General features: G+C 44.7%; 1 protein-coding gene across 1 annotated transcript; it reads left to right on the top strand.

Annotated features, from left to right (window-relative positions):
- The first annotated feature begins 161 nt into the window (after window positions 1-161).
- On the top strand, window positions 162-4087 carry LOC111981775 (CCR4-NOT transcription complex subunit 8). Its single transcript, XM_024013209.2, has 6 exons — window positions 162-263; window positions 994-1192; window positions 1321-1514; window positions 1685-1846; window positions 2001-2145; window positions 3976-4087. Exons 2-6 carry the CDS (start codon window positions 1076-1078, stop codon window positions 4009-4011), a joined length of 654 nt encoding a protein of 217 aa, XP_023868977.1. The 5' UTR covers window positions 162-263; window positions 994-1075; the 3' UTR covers window positions 4012-4087.
- Window positions 4088-18479: the final 14392 nt, after the last annotated feature.

The following is an 18479-nucleotide window of genomic DNA, read 5'->3' as shown; positions in this document are numbered from 1 at the left end:
ATGTAGCATGCTATAATAATGTAATTCATTTTTCTTGGGGGAAACGGCTGTATATGCTCCGTGCTCTTTAGCGACTACAATCAGACTATTTGGGTCAGAGCTTCAAGAGAGAGTGAAGGTGAGCTTTTTTCTTCTATACTGCGCCTGCGTAAATGTTTCTATGACTTCCGATAGCAGCAAGTAAGCCAACGTTAACCAGTGACGTTAGCTATCAAGTACTAGCAGTAGCCCCAGCAGAAGTACAAGATCATACGACGGATCAGGTAAACATTGTTATTTGTGGTTTATACGGTTCATAGTAGCTAGCCAATACCATAATGTGAGTCCAGCAGTTTACGTAAGTGGGTTGGCTAGCTGTCCTGCCGTTTTCCAGCTAACGTTAGCTTGTCATATTCATACGAACCAACGCTAGCAAACCGAACGTTAGTTAGCCATTTCGCTAGCTAGTCTAAACTAATTCGGCTAGCTACTGTTGACTGTTATGGAAGATTGCAGCGATGTGACAAGTTCGTAATTTGGATATCACCAAATGGGGGGGTAAAATACAAAAAAATTAAAGATTGACGAGGTAGTTAACATTCATGTTAGCTAGCCACACTGGAGGTTAATGTTATCTACCGTGAACATACTATGTTTCCCCCTGTAACTGAGTTAGCTACCTAGCTTGTTCGTCATTTCATTGTTGCGAGCTAGCTAGTTAACCAAGTGTTTGTACAAGAAATGTTCATAATTTGCAGAAACCAAAGTGGAGTCGTTTATCCAGCCAAGCTCGCTTGCTCTTGAACTACCAGCTAGTTAGCATCCCTCATACCGCAGTGATGATATCCAGGCCAGTCAGGTTTTGATTTAAGCGCCCAGCCATGTAGTTAGCTACATGTGTTTGATGCTGAATCCAGCTACTGCACACAGTTTTAACCAGCTATCATTTTGCATTTAAAATGTAATGGTTGATTAGCTGAATGGCCTACATTAATTTAAACCTCTTGTTCCCAGAGTTTTTTCTTCTTCACCAGACTGCTCCCCGAAGGTGCTGCAGAATTATCGGTCTTTTCAGTCCCTTCCTCAACCTGCAAAAATGCCAGCCGCACTTGCAGATACCAGTCAGATTATCTGTGAGGTCTGGGCAAGCAATGTGGAGGAGGAAATGAGGAAAATCCGACAGATAATTCAAAGCTACAACTCCATTGCCATGGTAATCTATCGTGCCAAATATGCATATACACTATTTTCAATTTGTGCTTAGTAGGTCTGGGAAGGTTTTGATATTGCGTTAAAACATGTTATTTCGGTAATTTAATGATGTCCTCCTTGTTCCACCAGGACACAGAATTCCCCGGAGTAGTAGTTCGACCCATTGGCGAGTTTCGCAGCACAGTAGATTACCAGTACCAGCTCTTGAGGTGCAACGTGGACCTTCTGAAAATCATCCAATTGGGACTGTCGTTTATGAACGAGGACGGAGACTATCCTCCTGGAACAACAACATGGCAGTTTAATTTCAAATTTAATTTAACGTGGGTGTTATTCCTTACATCCTTTTTACAATACAGCATAGCCAGTGATGAAATTAAAACTAGCATGCATATGCTTATTTGGGTAGGATTTGTTGCCTCATTAGAAGACTTGAGTAATAGTTTGTTTTGCTCCTTTCTGGAAAAAAAGACTGATGTTCTTTTGTAAACAGAGAGGATATGTACTCCCAGGACTCAATAGACCTACTCCAGAACTCTGGCCTCCAATTCAAAAAGCACGAGGAAGAGGGGATCGACACACTCTACTTTGCTGAGCTCCTGATGACATCTGGTTTAGTGCTGTGTGAAAATGTCAAGTGGCTCTCCTTTCACAGGTAGGGATGCTCGGAGAAATGTCAGTGGTCCTAGGCCCTAGTTTTTCCTGGTTACCAGGTTAAACTCTGGGCCCAAGTCATTAAAACTCACAACAGTGCCTCAATTGTCATTTGAGAAATGTTATGATCTACCTGCTGTTTTTCTCATTTGCAGCGGGTATGATTTTGGCTACCTGGTGAAGCTCTTAACGGACACTCGCCTACCTGAGGAGGAACATGAGTTCTTCCAGATCCTCAATCTCTTCTTCCCTGCAATCTATGATGTGAAATATCTGATGAAAAGCTGTAAGAACTTAAAGGTAAAGACACATTCCTGGTAACTTTCTTATTCATTTATGTTATGGTATTAGCAAAGCCAATGAAAGCACTGTTGGCTGTAAAGCGTGTCCGACAGTTTGAATTTGAGTACATTTACATTACATTTAAGTCATTTAGCAGACGCTCTTATCCAGAGCGACTTACAAATTGGTGCATTCACCTTATGATATCCAGTGGAACAACCACTTTACAATAGTGCATCTAACTCTTTTAAGGGGGGGGGGGTTAGAAGGATTACTTTATCCTATCCTAGGTATTCCTTAGAGGTGGGGTTTCAGGTCTCCGGAAGGTGGTGATTGACCTCGCTGACCTGGCGTCGTGAGGGAGTTTGTTCCACCATTGGGGTGCCAGAGCAGCGAACAGTTTTGACTGGCTGAGCGGGAACTGTACTCCTCAGAGGTAGGGAGGCGAGCAGCCGAGGTGATGAACGCAGTGCCCTTGTTTGGGTGTAGGGCCTGATCAGAGCCTGAAGGTACGGAGGTGCCGTTCCCCTCACAGCTCCGTAGGCAAGCACCATGGTCTTGTAGCGGATGCGAGCTTCAACTGGAAGCCAGTGGAGAAGAGCGGAGGAGCGGCGGTGACGTGAGAGAACTTGGGAAAGTTGAACACCGACGGGCTGCGGCGTTCTGGATGAGTTGTAGGGGTTTAATGGCACAACAGGGGAGCCCAGCACACAGCGAGTTGCAGTAATCCAGACGGGAGATGACAAGTGCCTGCATTAGGACCTGCGCCGCTTCCTGCGTGAGGCAGGGTCGTACTCTGCGAATGTTAGAGCATGAACCTACAGGAACGGGTCACCGCCTGATGTTAGTTGAGAACGACAGGGTGTTGTCCAGGATCACACCAAGGTTCTTAGCACTCTGGAGAGAGGACACAATGGAGTGTCAACCGTGATGGAGATCATGGAACGGGCAGTCCTTCCCCGGGGGAAGAGCAGCTCCGTCTTGCCGAGGTTCAGCTTGAAGTGTGGATCCGTCATCCACACTGATATGTCTGCCAGACATGCAGAGATGCGATCACCACCTGGTTATCAGAGGGGGGAAAGGAGAGAAGATTGATTGTGTGTCGTCTGCATAGCAATGATAGGAGAGACCATGTGAGGATATGACAGAGCCAAGTGACTTGGATGTATAGCGAGAATAGGAGAGGGCCTAGAAACAGAGCCCTGGGGGCAACCAGTGGGTGAGAGCACGTGGTGCGGAGACAGATTCTCGCCACGCCACTGGTAGGAACGCACCTGTCAGGTAGGACGCAATCCAACGTGGGCCGCGCCGGAGATGCCCAGCTCGGAGAGGTGGAGAGGAGGATCTGATGGTTCACAGTATCAAAGGCAGCCGATAGGTCTAGAAGGATGAGAGCAGAGGAGAGAGAGTTAGCTTAGCAGTGCGGAGCGCCTCCGTGACACAGAGAAGAGCAGTCTCAGTTGAATGACTAGTCTTGAAACCTGACTGATTTGGATCAAGAAGGTCATTCTGAGAGAGATAGCAGGAGAGCTGGCCAAGGACGGCACCGTTCAAGAGTTTTGGAGAGAAAAAGAAAGAAGGAGATACTGGTCTGTAGTTGTTGACATCGGAGGGATCTCTGAGTCTCATGCATGCCTCAACTTTTTGGCATGCTTAGCTTGATTAGCTAATGCAAGTCTTTGGGTCTCAGACAAGGTTACGCATCACACAAGCGTGGCTCACTGAACCGCCTCAGCTACACAAGCAATGGTGTCTAATGGTAAAGAAATGAGTGACTACATGAAATGTCAAGGCTGAGGTAGAGCATATGGCTCCAGTTGGCTGACTGTTACCTGTGTGTTTGTTCAGGGAGGACTCCAGGAGGTGGCTGACCAGCTGAACTGAAGAGGATTGGGAACAGCACCAGGCCGGTTCCGATTCACTGCTCACAGGGATGGCATTCTTTAGGATGAAAGAGGTACCTATTCTATTCTTAATGTCTCCTATCTTCCATGACATTTTCAACATTGTGCTTACACCTGTCATGTCCTTTCAAATCATGGTCAGGAAGGAAATTAACCTTTTTAAATTGACAGTCCCAGTTCAAGATGTAGAAACTAGCCTTGATGATGGGGACGTGCATCTTGTTGGAGAACCTGAGTTTGACAATGTTTCTGTTACTTGAAACTTGAAGTAAGTGTCTTTGCCAGGCATTTCTTGGAGACAAAACATTGATGATGCAAAGTATTGTGGGCGATTGTATGGATTGGGCTCTGGGTCCACTCAAAATCAGAACGGCATCTCAAGCTCTTCCCAAGAGGAAACTAACAACAAGCACTGACCGACCACGTGGAAGACTCACTTGTTTTATCCCATCCGGTAGATGTTTCTCTTCTCCCCTCACTCCCAGAAGAAAACATGAGATTAATTTCTGTATCGAACTTCACCAGCTGCAAAAAGGGCATTGGTTACCACAGACTCTCCTCTTGAAACCATTTTGTTCTGTCATAGTTGATTTTACTGCGTATTGTCACCATTCAAATTCCCTATTGTACCACCATTGAGCCTTTCTAGCACCCATCTCACAGGTCCAGTATTCGGAAACCTTTTATCTGTGTGTTACAGCATTGCAGTAACTACCATTATTTTAAAAGCATGGGACCAGCTCGTGTATTGTACTGCAAATGATAAGTGTAGCATTTAAGTGCTCAACAGCAATTCCCTGCACTCCTGCTTTTCATAACAGCAAACTTTATTTAGACCCAACTGTAACTCAAGCATCGGTAGGTATCGTTCCCAAATCATTTCAGTGTTGGATACATGCTTGTAGGGATTGTACATTAAAAAAAAGAAAAAAGTATGCTGGACAGGTATGTAAACTAAAATGTTAAATTTCACTGCAGCCAACCTGTTTTAGCATTTTTCCTTTCAGGAAGGAGATTTTTAGGTGGGTACCAGGTTGGTCTGAGTATGAACTTGTTACAGGGGCACACAGCAGTTCTGTGTAACATTTGCTTTTAATTTGTTCACCGCTCAGTTTAAACAGATGTTTTTGGTTGCTATTGTTTTTACAACATACATTGTTTGAAACAGTTGTATATTAAAACATTTTCTATTTTCAATGTGACATTTTTTTGTATTTTGTCATGTCTTAAGGCATGCCCCAAAATGTATTTCCTATATTTAGGCATGCCTTACTGAACCAATTGTGTCCCTGTTTTAAGGTTGAATTGGATTAAGTAGTTGGGCTACATTCTGTCATTGTGCCTAGGCTAGCATACATTTCTTCTTCCCAGACCAAGCTTTAGCTGTTAAAAACGGACAGAGCAAGACCTGCATCTGATTTAAAAAGGGTCTAAGTTGTCTTGGACAGGTTCATTTCCACCCTGAGGTAGTTGGATCCTCTGCATAATTAAGGATTTTCCATGTATTCCTCCTTAACATGAGGGATACTCAGAGCGAGGTAATGTACACAGACTTGGGTGCCATTTGTTTTGTAAATATAGGGTTCTAGGCCATTGCACATAAGTATCAAACAGCATTACTTCAATAATTTCATTCCAGACTAAAATGCTACACCTGATGAATCAGTACATCAATTTATTTCATATTTTTAGGGTGGTGTTCATACACCCAAATTTCATGTAAGTCAGATGTATTTTAGTGAAAAGGTTTACTGATATACAGTGCCTTTTGTGTCATGGGAACACTTTGCTTACCCAGTGCGCGGGACTTTTAAATCAAGTGCACCTACCGGCAACAGCTCAACACGATTTAAAAAGGAGTGCAAGCCTTTGTCGTTCGTTGGCTTTTTTACATAAATATTTGGTGATCGACTAGAAATGTCTTGAAGATCGACCAGTTGGCGACCACTGATCTAAGGAGATCTCTGAAGCTGCCATGCTACTCTTCTACCGTTAAAATACATTTTGTTTATATTTGATTATTTAACCATTATTTAACTAGGAAAGTCGGTTAAGAACAAATTCTTATTTACAATGACAGCTTCCTGCAGGGACGGGGGATAAAAAACTATACAGTTGAAGTCAGAAGTTTACATACACTTAGGTTGGAGTCATTAAAACTCGTTTTTCAACCACTCCACAAATTTCTTGTTAACAAACTATAGTTTTGGCAAGTAGGTTAGGACATCTACTTTGTGCATGAAACAAGTCATTTTTCCAACAATTGTTTACAGAAAGATTATTTCACTTATAATTCCAGTGGGTCAGAAGTTTACATACACTAAGTTGACTGTGCCTTTAAACAGCTTGGAACATTCCAGAAAACGATGTCATGGCTTTAGAAGCTTCTGATAGGCTAATTGACATAATTTGAGTCAATTGGAGGTGTACCTGTGGATGTATTTAAAGGCCTACCTTCAAACTCAGTGCCTCTTTGCTTGACATCATGGGAAAATCAAAAGAAATCAGGTGAGACCTCAGAAAAATTGAAAAATTGTAGACCTCCACAAGTCTGGTTCATCCTTGGGAGCAATTTCCAAACGCCTGAAGGTACCATGTTCATCTGTTCAAACAATAGTACGCAAGTATAAACACCATAGGACCACGCAGACGTCATACCGCTCAGGAAGGAGACGCATTCTGTCTCCCAGAGATTAACGTACTTTGGTATGAAAAGTGCAAATCAAACCCAGAATAACAGCAAAGGACCTTGTGAAGATGCTGGAGGAAACAGGTACAAAAGTATCTATATCCACAGTAAAACGAGTCCTATGTCGACATAACCTGAAAGGCCGCTCAGCAAGGAAGAAGCCACTGCTCCGAAACCGCCATAAAAAAGCCAGACTACGGTTTGCAACTGCACATGGGGACAAAGACCGTACTTTTTGGAGAAATGTCCTCTGGTCTGATGAAACAAAAAAATAACTTTGGCCATAATGACCATCGTTATGTTTGGAGGAAAAAGGGGGAAGCTTGCAAGCCGAAGAACACCATCCCAACCGTGAAGCACGGGGGTGGCAGCATCATGTTGTGGGGGTGCTCTGCTGAAGGAGGAACTACTGCACTTCACAAACTAGATGGCATCATGAGGCAGGAAAATTATGTGGATATATTGAAGCAACATCTCAAGACATCAGTCAGGAAGTTTCAAGCTTGGTCGCAAATGGGTCTTCCAAATGGACAATGACCCCAAGCATACTTCCAAAGTTGTGGCAAAATGGCTTAAGGGCAACAAAGTCAAGGTATTGGAGTGGCCCTGACCTCAATCGTATAGAGGGCAGAACTGAAAAAGCGTGTGCGAGCAAGAAGGCCTACAAACTTGACTCAGTTACACCAACTCTGTCAGGAGGAATCGGCCAAAATTCACTCAACTTATTGTGGGAAGCTTGTGGAAGGCTACCCGAAACGTTTGACCCAAGTTAACTTCTTTGGGGTAGGGGGCAGTATTTTCATGTCCGGATGAAAAGCATGCCCAGAGTAAACGGCCTGGTTTGATAGAAAACACTCTGAAGTTTCTAAAACTGTTTGAATGATGTCTGTGAGTATAACAGAACTCATCATGCAGGCAAAAATCTGAGGTTGGTCGATTTTCAACTCAGCTCCTATTGAAGATACAGTGGGATATTGGTAATGTTGCACTTCCTGAGGCTTCCACTAGATGTCAACAGTCGTTAGAACCTTGTCTGATGCCTCTACTGTTTAGTGGGGCCGAAGGAGAGAGGAATGAGTCAGGTCTGCCATGAGGTGACCATGCGCGTTCACGTGAGAGCGAGCTCTGTTCCATCGCAATTCTGAAGACACAGGAATACTCCGGTTGGAACATTATTGAAGAATTATGTTAAAAACATCCTAAAGATTGATTCAATACTTCGTTTGTCATGTTTTAACGGACTGTAATATAACTTTTTTAACTTTTCGTCCGTACTTTCCGCTGGACCTGCCCGCGCGTCGTGAGGTTGGATTGTGTACTGAACGCGTGAACAACAAGGAGGAATTTGGACATAAATGATGGACATTATCGAACAAAACAAACATTTATTGTGGAACTGGGATTCCTGGGAGTGCATTCTGATGAAGATCATCAAAGGTAAGTGAATGTTTATAATGCTATTTCTGACATCTGTTGACTCCAACATGGCGGATATCTGTTTGGCTTGATTTGTCGTCTGAGCGCTGTACTCAGATTATTGCATGGTGTGCTTTTTCCGTAAAGTTTTTTTGAAATCTGACACAGCAGTTGCATTAAGGAGAAGTGGATCTAAAATTCCATGCATAACAGTTGTATCTTTTAGCAATGTTTATTATGGGTATTCCTGTAAATTGATGTGGCTCTCTGCAAAATCACCGGACGTTTTGGAACTACTCAACATAACACGCCAATGTAAACTCAGATTTTTGGATATAAATATGAACTTTACCGAACAAAACATACATGTATTGTGTAACATGAAGTCATATGACTGTCATATGATGAAGATGAAGGTTAGTGATTAATTTTATCTATATTTCTGCTTTTTGTGAATCCTCTCTTTGGCTGGAAAAATGGCTGTGTTATTCTCTGAATAGGCACTCACCTAACATAAATGTTTGGTGTGCTTTCGTCGTAAAGCCTTTTTGAAATCGGACACTGTGGCTGGATTTACAACAAGTCTATCCTTAAAATGGTGTGGATTTCTGTTGTTTTGAATTTGGCACCCTGCAGTTTCACTGGCTGTTGACGAGGTGGGACGCTACCGTCCCACATACCCTAGTGAGGTTAAGCTGCATCCCTGCGCCTTCTTCTCCCACCGCCTCAATGACACAGAGAGGAACTACGATGTGGGGAATCAGGAGCTTCTTGCGGTGAAGATGGCTTTGGAGGAATGGAGGCACTGGCTAGAAGGGGCGGAACATCCGTCATGAACTGACTCCACCACGAACTGACGAGAAGGGTCAGGATGAACCAGGATAGGAGCAGTGGTGAAGCGGTGTTTAAGGTCCTGGAACGCCTTGTCAGCATGCAGAGGACCACATGAATGGAACCTTGGTAGAGGTGAGTGCAGACAGGGGGGAGGCCAGGGTGCTGTAACCCCGGATAAAGCGGCGATAAAAGTTGGCGAACCCCAGGAAGCGTTGCAGCTGCACCCTGGACATAGGCTGAGGCCAATCCACCATCGCTCTCACCTTCTCGGGCTCCATCTGGACACTCCCAGCAGAGATGATGTAGCCCAGAAAGGGAATGGTGGAGTGATGGAACTCACATTTTTCCACTGTGGCAACCAAAAAGCTCTCATCGGCCCCAGAGTCAATGAGGACCTGAAAAGATTTGGACTGGCTTCCCCACAACAGAATGACATGAAAGGGGTGCGAGTAAGGGAAACAGAAAAGTTCTCCATAAGGCCCACCAGAGTACTCGCTCCTACCGGTGAGCCTGGTCTTTTACCGGGCAAGAGGACACAAAATGACCAAAACTACCACAATACAGACTGCTCCTTGTGTTGATCCTGTGTTGTTGATCCTGTGTTGCTGTTCCGCTGGCGACAGCCCAGCTCTGACTAGTTGCATAGGTTCGGGAAACAGTGCCTCAGCTCTCTTCAGTGACTCTCGAGGAAGGTCGGAAAACTTTGGGTGCTCTCGGCAACGTCGGAGACTTCAGGGATGACTCGGAGGCGAGGTGGAATCCCTGGACGAGCAAAATCAAATTTCCTCTCCATCCGTCATTCCCGCAATCGCCCATCGAGGCGGATGCTCAAAGCGATGAGGGAGTCAAGATCCTTGGGTAACTCTTGAGCAGCAAGTCTGTCCTTAACCTCCTCCGAGATGTCATGCAGGACCATGTCGAACAGTGCTTCCTGGTCCCACGCACTCTCTGCTGCCAACGTGCGGAAATCCACCTCATAGTCGGCCACTCTGCGGGCGTCCTGCCAGAGCTGGATTAGCTTCCTGGCAGTTTCTCTCCTGGAGAACGGGGCATCAAAAACCTTCCTCACCTCTCCCACGAACCCCTCCAGACTCACGCACATGGCTGGCTGTTGTTCCCATACGGCGGTAGCCCAGGTAAGAGCCCCACCAGACATCAGCGTGATGAGGTAGGCTATTTTGGAGCAATCCGAGGGGAAGGAGGATGGCTGGAGCTCGAAAATGAGGGCACACTGAGCTAGGAACGCCCGACAGGTGCTCGGCTCTCCATTAAAGCGTTCCGGGGTGGTAATCCTGGCTCCCGGGAAGGTGGAGTGGCCGGTGGGGCGGCGCTGCTAACCGCCGAGTTACTGAGGGGTGGTGGGGTTACCACCGTGGCAGGCTGCCCCCCAGACAACCAGCAGAATTGCTCCAACAGCATGTCCAACGTCCGGTCATGGTGCTCAGCCAATGTTTGGACCTCCGTAAGACCACGAAGCAATTCCTTGTGCCTACCAATGGAGGCTCCTTGGGAGGAGATGGGATTGCACAGCTGGCCAGGGTGTGCTGGGTCAGTCATGGCCAGTTCGTACTATCAGGTATGAAGGTAAGACCCAGATGCAGACAACGTCGAATAAACAATGGTTTAATAATCCAACAGGGGCAGGCAATAGACAGGTCAAGGCAGGCAGGGGTCAGTATACCAGAGGTGGGGCAACGGTACCAGACGGCAGACGGGCTCAGAGTAGGTAGAGGTCAATAATCTAGAGGTGGGGCAAAGGTACAGGTCGGCAGGCAGGCTCAGGGTCGGGCAGGCAGAGTGGTCAGGAAGGCGTGCTCAGGACAGGCAAGGGTCAAAACCAGGAAGGAGAGAAAAAGAGAGACTGGGAAAAGCAGGAGCAGAGAACAAAAACGCTGGTTGACTTGACAAACAAGACGAATTGGAAACAGACAAACAGAGAACACAGGTATAAATACACTGGGGATAATGGGGAAGATGGCCGACACATGGAGCGGGGGGGGGACAATCACAAAGACAGGTGAAACAGATCAGGGTGTGACAGGTGACTACATGAATACATAATCCATACAATTGACTTGTTATCAATGCATTATATTACAGTAAAGAAAATAAGTAAATAACTAACCATTCTGTAACATCAATTGTATATTAAGATTTGTTGTTGTCTGTAAAAATGATATGTAATGGATACTGTGGAAGGTATCCTAGCGGTTAAGAGAGTTGGGCCAGTAACTGTAAGGCTGCTGGTTCGAATCCCAGAGCAGGCAAGGTGGAAAAATCTGCTGTTCTGCCCTTGAGCAAAGCAGTTAATCCCCCAACAACACCAGTTCGCTGACGACATGGACGTCGATTAAGGCAGCCCCCGTGCACCTCTCTGATTCAGAGGGGTTGGGTTAAATGCGGAAAACACATTTCGGTTGAATGGATTCAGTTGTGCAACTCAATAGGTACTCCCTTTGCTCTATGGTTATCATAAAAGTACAATTTCTAAATTGAAGGTACACTACAAATACAATTACAAGTATTCACAGAGTATACCACACATTAGGAACACCTTCCTAATATTGAGTTGCACCCCCCACCTTTGCCGTCAGAACAGCCTCAATTTGTCAGGGCATGAACTCTGCAAGGTGTCGAAAGCGTTCTACAGGGATGCTGGCCAGTGTTGACTCCAATGCTTCCCACAGTGGTGTCAAGTTTGCTGGATGTCCTTTGGGTGGTGGACCATTCTTGATACACACGGGAAACTGTTCTTGACACAAACAGGTGCGCCTGGCACCTACTACAGTACCATACCCAGTTCAAAGGCACTTAAATCTATTGTCTTGCCCATTCACCATCTGGTGGCATTTCTTTGTGGGGCCGCACAGGCCTCCATGTGCTCGCCAGAGGTAGCCTGACTGCCATTAGGTACCGAGATGAGATCCTCAGAGCCTTTGTGAGACCATATGCTGACACATGCACATTTGTGGCCTGCTGGAGGTCATTTTGCAGGGCTCTGGCAGTGCACCTCCTTGCACAAAGGCGGAGGTAGCGGTCCTGCTGCTGGGTTGTTGCCCTCCTACGGCCTCCTCRACGTCTCCTGATGTACTGGCCTGTCTCCTGGTAGCGCCTCCATGCTCTGGACACTACGCTGACAGACACAGCAAACCTTCTTGCCACAGCTCGCATTGATGTGCCATCCTGGATGAGCTGCACTACCTGAGCCACTTGTGTGGGTTGTAGACTCCGTCTCATGCTACCACTAGAGTGAAAGCATCASCAGCATTCAAAAGTGACCAAAACATCAGCCAGGAAGCATAGGAACTGAGAAGTGGTCTGTGGCCACCACCTGCAGAATCACTCCTTTTTTGGGGGTGTCTTGCTAATTGCCTATAATTTCCACCTTTTGTCTATTCCATTTGCACAACAGCATGTGAAATTTATTGTCAATCAGTGTTGCTTCCTAAGTGGACAGTTAGATTTCACAGAAGTGTGATTGACTTGGAGTTACATTGTGTTGTTTAAGTCTTCCCTTTATTTTTTTGAGCAGTGTATTTAATATTTGAGATTCTTCAAAGTAGCCACCCTTTGCCTTGATGACAGCTTTGCCCCCGGTGATGCGTTGTGCAGACCGCACTATCCTCTGGAGAGCCTTGCGGTTGAGGGCGGTGCAATTGCCGTACCAGGTGGTGATACAGCCCGACAGTACTGTTGCTCATTCCGGACACCAGCTCCGGAGTCTACGTCACCGGCCACTAGGTGTCACTGAACTGTTTTATTACGGACACATGTTCCCGTTCTCCCTGATTACTAATTCTATGTATATGTGCCCTCTATTCACCATTGTTTGGTCGGTTATTGTTCCCATGTCCGTTTGTCTTGTGAGTACCTGTGCTTTGTTGTTTCGGCTTTCGTGCTGCGTGTATTGTGTACTCGCTATTACGGGTCTCATCCCGTGCATTGTTTACAGGTCTCGTCCTGTGCATTATTATTATGGGTCTCGTCCCGTGTATTTATTGGAGGTTTAACCTTGCTCTTTTGTTTGGGTTTACATCCCTGTGTTTTGTATACGTGTTTGTTTTGGGCTTCGTCCTCGTGCTTTTCATGGCATGTTGTATTTTTGGGTAGAGTATTAAAACCCCCTATTACGTATTCCTGTGCCTGTCTCCAATCATTTATACAATGTGACAATACCCAAAAAACTCAAGACTGTAATCGTTGCCGAAGGTGCTTCAACAAAGTACTGAGTAAAGGGTCTGAATACATATGTAAATGTGATATTTCAGGCAAATGTATAAAAACCTGTTTTTGCTTTGTCATTATGGGGTATTGTGTGTAGATTGATGAGGGGGGAAAACTATTTAATCTATATTAGAATACGGCTGTAACATAACAAAATGTGGAAAAAGTCAAGGGGTCTGAATACTTTCTGAATGCACTGTATATGGTAGATATGTAAAACTAAAGGTCTAAGAACAACAACATTGACGTATAGGCTGATTCTGTGAGCGAGTTTATTAGCAAATGCATCGGTGATGTTGTACCCATTGTGACTATTAAAACCTTGCCGATCCAGAAACCGTGGATTGATGGCAGCATTCGAGCAAAACTGAAAGAGCGAACCACCGCTTTTATTCATGGCAAGGTGACTGGAAACATGACCGAATACAAACAGTGTAGCTATTCCCTCCGCAAGGCAATCAAACAAGCAAAGCGTCAGTATAGAGACAAAGTAGAGTCGCAATTAAACGGCTCAAACACGAGACGTATGTGGCAGGGTCTACAGTCAATCACGGATTACAAAAAGAAAACCAACCCCGTCGCGGACATCAACGTCTTGCTCCCAGACAAATTAAACCACTGCTTTGCTCGCTTTGAGGACAATACAGTGCCATTGACACGTCCCGCTACCAAAGCCTGTGGGCTCTCCTTCACCGTGGCCAACGTGAGTAAAACATTTAAACGTGTTAACCATCGCAAGGCTGCCGGCCCAGATGGCATCCCAAGCCGCGTCCTCAGAGCATGCGCAGACCAGCTGGCTGGTGTGTTTACGGACATATTCAATCAATCCCTATCCCAGTCTGCCGTGCCCACGTGCTTCAAGATGGCCACCATTGTTCCTGTTCCCAAGAAAGCTAAGGTAACTGAACTAAATGACTATCGCCCCATAGCACTCCTGTCATCATGAAGTCCTTTGAGAGACTAGCCAAGGATCATATCACCTCCACCCTACCTGATACCCTAGACCCACTCCAATCTCCATCCCACTGCACACTGCTCTGATTGTAGAATAATAGTGAAGACATCAAAACAATGAATTAACAAATATGGAATCATGTAGTAACTAAAAAGTGTTAAACAAATCAAAATATATTTAATATTTGAGATTCTTCAAAGTAGCCACCTTTTGCCTTGATGACAGCATTAGACACTCTTGGCATTCTCTCAACCAGCTTCACCTGGAATGCTTTTCCAACAGTCTTGAAGGAGTTTCCACATATACTGAGAACTTTTCCTTCACTCTGCAGTCCAACTCATTCCAAATAATCTCAAATGGGTTGAGGTAGTGTGATTCTGGGGGCCAGGTAATCTGATGCAGCACTCCATCCCTCTCCTTCTTGGTCAAATAGCCCTTACACAGCCTGGCGGTGTGTTGGGTCACTGTCCTGTTGAAAAGCAAATGATAGTCCCACTAAAGGCAAACCAGATGGGATGGCGTATTGCTGCAGAGTGCTGTGGTAGCCATGCTGGTTAAGTGTGCCTTGAATTCTAAATAAATCACAGACAGTGTCAGCAGCAAAGCACATGCGGAGATCATCCGTTCACCTACTCTGAGTCTTACAAAGACACGGCAGTTGGAACCAAAAATCACAAATTTGGACTCATCAGAACATAGGATAGATTTTCACCGGTCTAATGTCCATTGCTCTTGTTTCTTGGCCCAAGCAGGTCTGTTCTTATTGTTGATGTCCTTTAGTAGTGGTTACTTTTCAGTAATTTGACCATGGCCTGATTCACACAGTCTCCTCTGAACAGTTGATGTTGAGATGTGTCTGTTACTTGAACTCTGTGAAGCATTGATTTGAGCTGAAATTTCTGCTGTTGGTAACTCTAATGAACTTATCCTCTGCAGCAGAGGTAATTCTGTGTCTTCCTTTCCTGTGGCGGTCCTCACGAGAGCCAGTTTCATCATAGCACTTCATGGTTTTTGCGACTGCAACTGAAGAAACTTCTTGAAATTGCCCTCATTGACCGCATTGACTGACCTTCTTGTCTTAATGTAATGATGGACTGTCGTTTCTCTTTGCTTATTTGAGCTGTTCTTGACATAATATGGACTTGGTCTTTTACCAAATAGGGCAGTCTTCTGTATTCCACCCCTACCTTGTCACGACACAGCTGATTGGCCCAAACACATTAGGAAGAAAATAAATTCCACAAATTAACTTTTAACAAGGCACACCCTTTAATTGAAATGAATTCCACCTCATGAAACTGGTTGAGAGAATGTCAAGATTGTGCAAAGCTGTCATCAAGGCAAAAGGTGGCTACTTTGAAGAATCTCAAATATAAAATATATTTTGATTTGTTTAACACTTTTTGGGTTACTACATGATTGCATATGTGTTGTTTCATATGTTGATGTCTTCACTATTATTCTACAATGTAGAATAGTAAAAATAAAGAAAAACCCTTGAATGAGTAGGTGTCCCCACATTTTTGCCCTAGGAACAGACTCAATTTGTCAGGGCATTAACCCTACAAGGTGTTGAAAAAAACATTACATATGCTGACTCCAATGCTTCCCACATTTGTGTCAAGTTGGGTGGATGTCCTTTGGGTTGTGTACCATTTTTGATACACAGGGGAAACTGTTGAGCGTTGTAGTTCTTGACACAAACTGGTGTGCCTGGCACCTACTACCATACCCTGTTCAAAAGCACTTAAATCCTTTGTCTTGTCCATTCACCCTCTGAATGGCACACATACACAATCAATGTCTCAAACGTCTCAAGGCTTAAAAATCCTTCTTAAAAATCTCTTCCCCGTCATCTATACTGATTGAAGTGGATTTAACAAGTGACATCAATAAGGGATCATAGCTTTCACCTGAATTCACCTGATCAGTCTATGTCATGGAAAGAGCAGGTGTTCGTAATGTTTCATACCCTCAATGTATATCTTCCAAGACCATTAGTTTTACGTTGCTACCATTCCAAATAGAGCCCTCTGCTGGCTCACTGCTGCCTCTGCACCCCATTTACCCTCTGCATCATGCCTTGAGATGTGCACTCTTGTCTTTAACACAGATCATACAACATATCAACAGGTAATTTAAACACTCAGATCTCAAAATATGATTCGGCACCAGCATACACACCTGGGGAACTCACCTATGACAGTGCGGCGGTCGTGGACCTAGACCACGGCGTTGCTGGATCCAGAGGCCAGGAGGTACTGCAGCTTGGGCAGGGAGCTGTGGTCATGGTGCCAGCGCAGCACGTTGATGATCTTATGGTGCTGCTGGATGGTACACAGCAGCTTGAGAGACGGACCTGGTACACCCCTATGGACCTGAGAGAGACAAAACCAGGAATTATAGTTGCCCCAATATAATTTTAAGCACTTTGAGATCTAGTTAAAATGGATACATAAATAAAATGACCACATTCAAATCACATTTTCCCAAAGTGCATTTAAACTTCGTAATACATTTTACATTAAAACTGTCAGTACAGCTACAGTCTCATTTTAGACAGGCACGCATCAATCATTTTAGATGACAGTTGCCTCCAGTTAATTCTCCAGGCCTATACACAGTTTAAGGGAATGACGACTCTCCCGTCCTCATTGCCGATGGCCACAACTTTACCATCTGGTTTCCAGCTGAGATCTGTGTGGGGTGACAGCTTGTGCTGCAGAAAATAGAACATGACCTTGAAAATGTATTCAAATTAACACCATTATATTCAATTGCACATCGCCACATGCAGTGACTGGGTAAAATACTTAGGGAGTTATGTAGAGGGTCCTGCTGAAAATGAATAGATAAATACATAAATGTAGAGAGCCTCTCCATATCACCATGATGCTGTTGGTGTACTTGACGACCCTTTCAATGTCTGTGGCCTCTCCTGTCAGTTTCCAGGGGTTATGCTGTAGGATGAGGCCCTCTCCAGCACAGCTATACAGGCTGTAGGACAGCCAGTCTCCTGCTCGCCAGGAGATTACACACTGACTGTTACACACTGTTTTAGCACCCCGTTGTCTCTCTTATTCATGCACACACACACACACACACTTGCAAAGGCATACAGACCATCATACTCATCCAGCGTATATTATGGTAGAGTCTGACACAACACTAATCAGTCAACGATAACCCTCAAGAGGTCACATCTCAATCTCAATGTCCACATGCCACTCTGGGCCACCAGCAGGAGGAGGAGCCATGCCAGCAAAAAAAGTATCTAAACAAATTAACATGGTCTTTGTTGGTTTAGAAACCATCAGCAGATCCTTCACACAGCAGCAATTATGTTTACTGTTTCAAAAGGCTGAATGACGGATATGGTAATCAAAATGTAATCTGCCGGAAGCTGGTAAAATTAACTTTCCACCATCTTGATTTCCCAATGAATGGCTCAGGGAGAGAGGTAAGCGTTTTCTCAACTCAATTATGGAGTATATTACAAAAGCGTCAAGAGATGTTTTCTGCTGACTCATGGCTTTGGCACAACGCCCACTCGAAGAAGTTGCTGGGTCAGAGAGTGCTCAGCATACAGTACACACACTTAGATAGACTTAAGAGCTTACCATTTGACAGAGGGGTGACTGGGGGTTCCCAGGCTAATGTGTACACAGCCTTTTTGTGATAAGTGCTGGATACCTGAGGAGGCCTGGGAACAACACAATAAAGACCATTCATTAATGTCATAGCAGATGTGAAATGTAATTATCTTGGTGAGAAATTATGATAATCACTAACAGTTTGAATTTGATTAAACCGCCGCTATACAGTATCTCAGATATAAATAGATGCATAAATATAGCAGCCTGGTCTCATAGACTAGACGTAACATAGTAAACGTAAAGTAAATGAAAAATCCGGACCTTAAATTTGTATGATTGGTTACGTTTGGTACATAAGACAGAAGGTTTCTTAATAACGAAAGAAAGGCTCAAACTAAAGTTGGGTGGTTGGTTGGGAAGGATGGATGGATGGTTGGGCCTGTAACGCATAACGCAAACGTTTAGCAACCCAAAGGTTGTGTGTTCAAAAATCATCACAAACAGCATTTTTACAGATTTTGTAACTACTTACTACATTTTAGCTACTTAGCTGACCCTTTAACATAATTCCTAACCCTAACCTTAACCCCTAACCCCTAGTAGGCTTGGGTGGTATCCAGATTGTAATACTTTCATACCAACCTTGTAACATCCCGGGATATTTGTTAATACCGGCACTGAACACAAGGGGTGCTATTTTCAAACCCCACTGAGCCTCTGAGATTCGAAGGTTA

The sequence above is a fragment of the Salvelinus sp. IW2-2015 genome, linkage group LG20, assembly GCF_002910315.2.
Source record: "Salvelinus sp. IW2-2015 linkage group LG20, ASM291031v2, whole genome shotgun sequence".
In the NCBI taxonomy this organism is placed as follows: domain Eukaryota; kingdom Metazoa; phylum Chordata; class Actinopteri; order Salmoniformes; family Salmonidae; genus Salvelinus; species Salvelinus sp. IW2-2015.
This window is presented reverse-complemented; position numbering and strand designations above follow the sequence as displayed.

What these genes read in the sequence shown, in the direction of transcription:
- LOC111981775 (XM_024013209.2), top strand. Translation starts at nt 1,076, where the DNA reads ATGCCAGCCGCACTTGCAGATACCAGTCAGATTATCTGTGAGGTCTGG. An exon ending in AAGTGGCTCTCCTTTCACAG is followed by an intron (nt 1,847 to 2,000) that starts GTAGGGATGCTC and finishes TCTCATTTGCAG; the next exon opens with CGGGTATGATTTTGGCTACC. An exon ending in AAAGCTGTAAGAACTTAAAG is followed by an intron (nt 2,146 to 3,975) that starts GTAAAGACACAT and finishes GTGTTTGTTCAG; the next exon opens with GGAGGACTCCAGGAGGTGGC.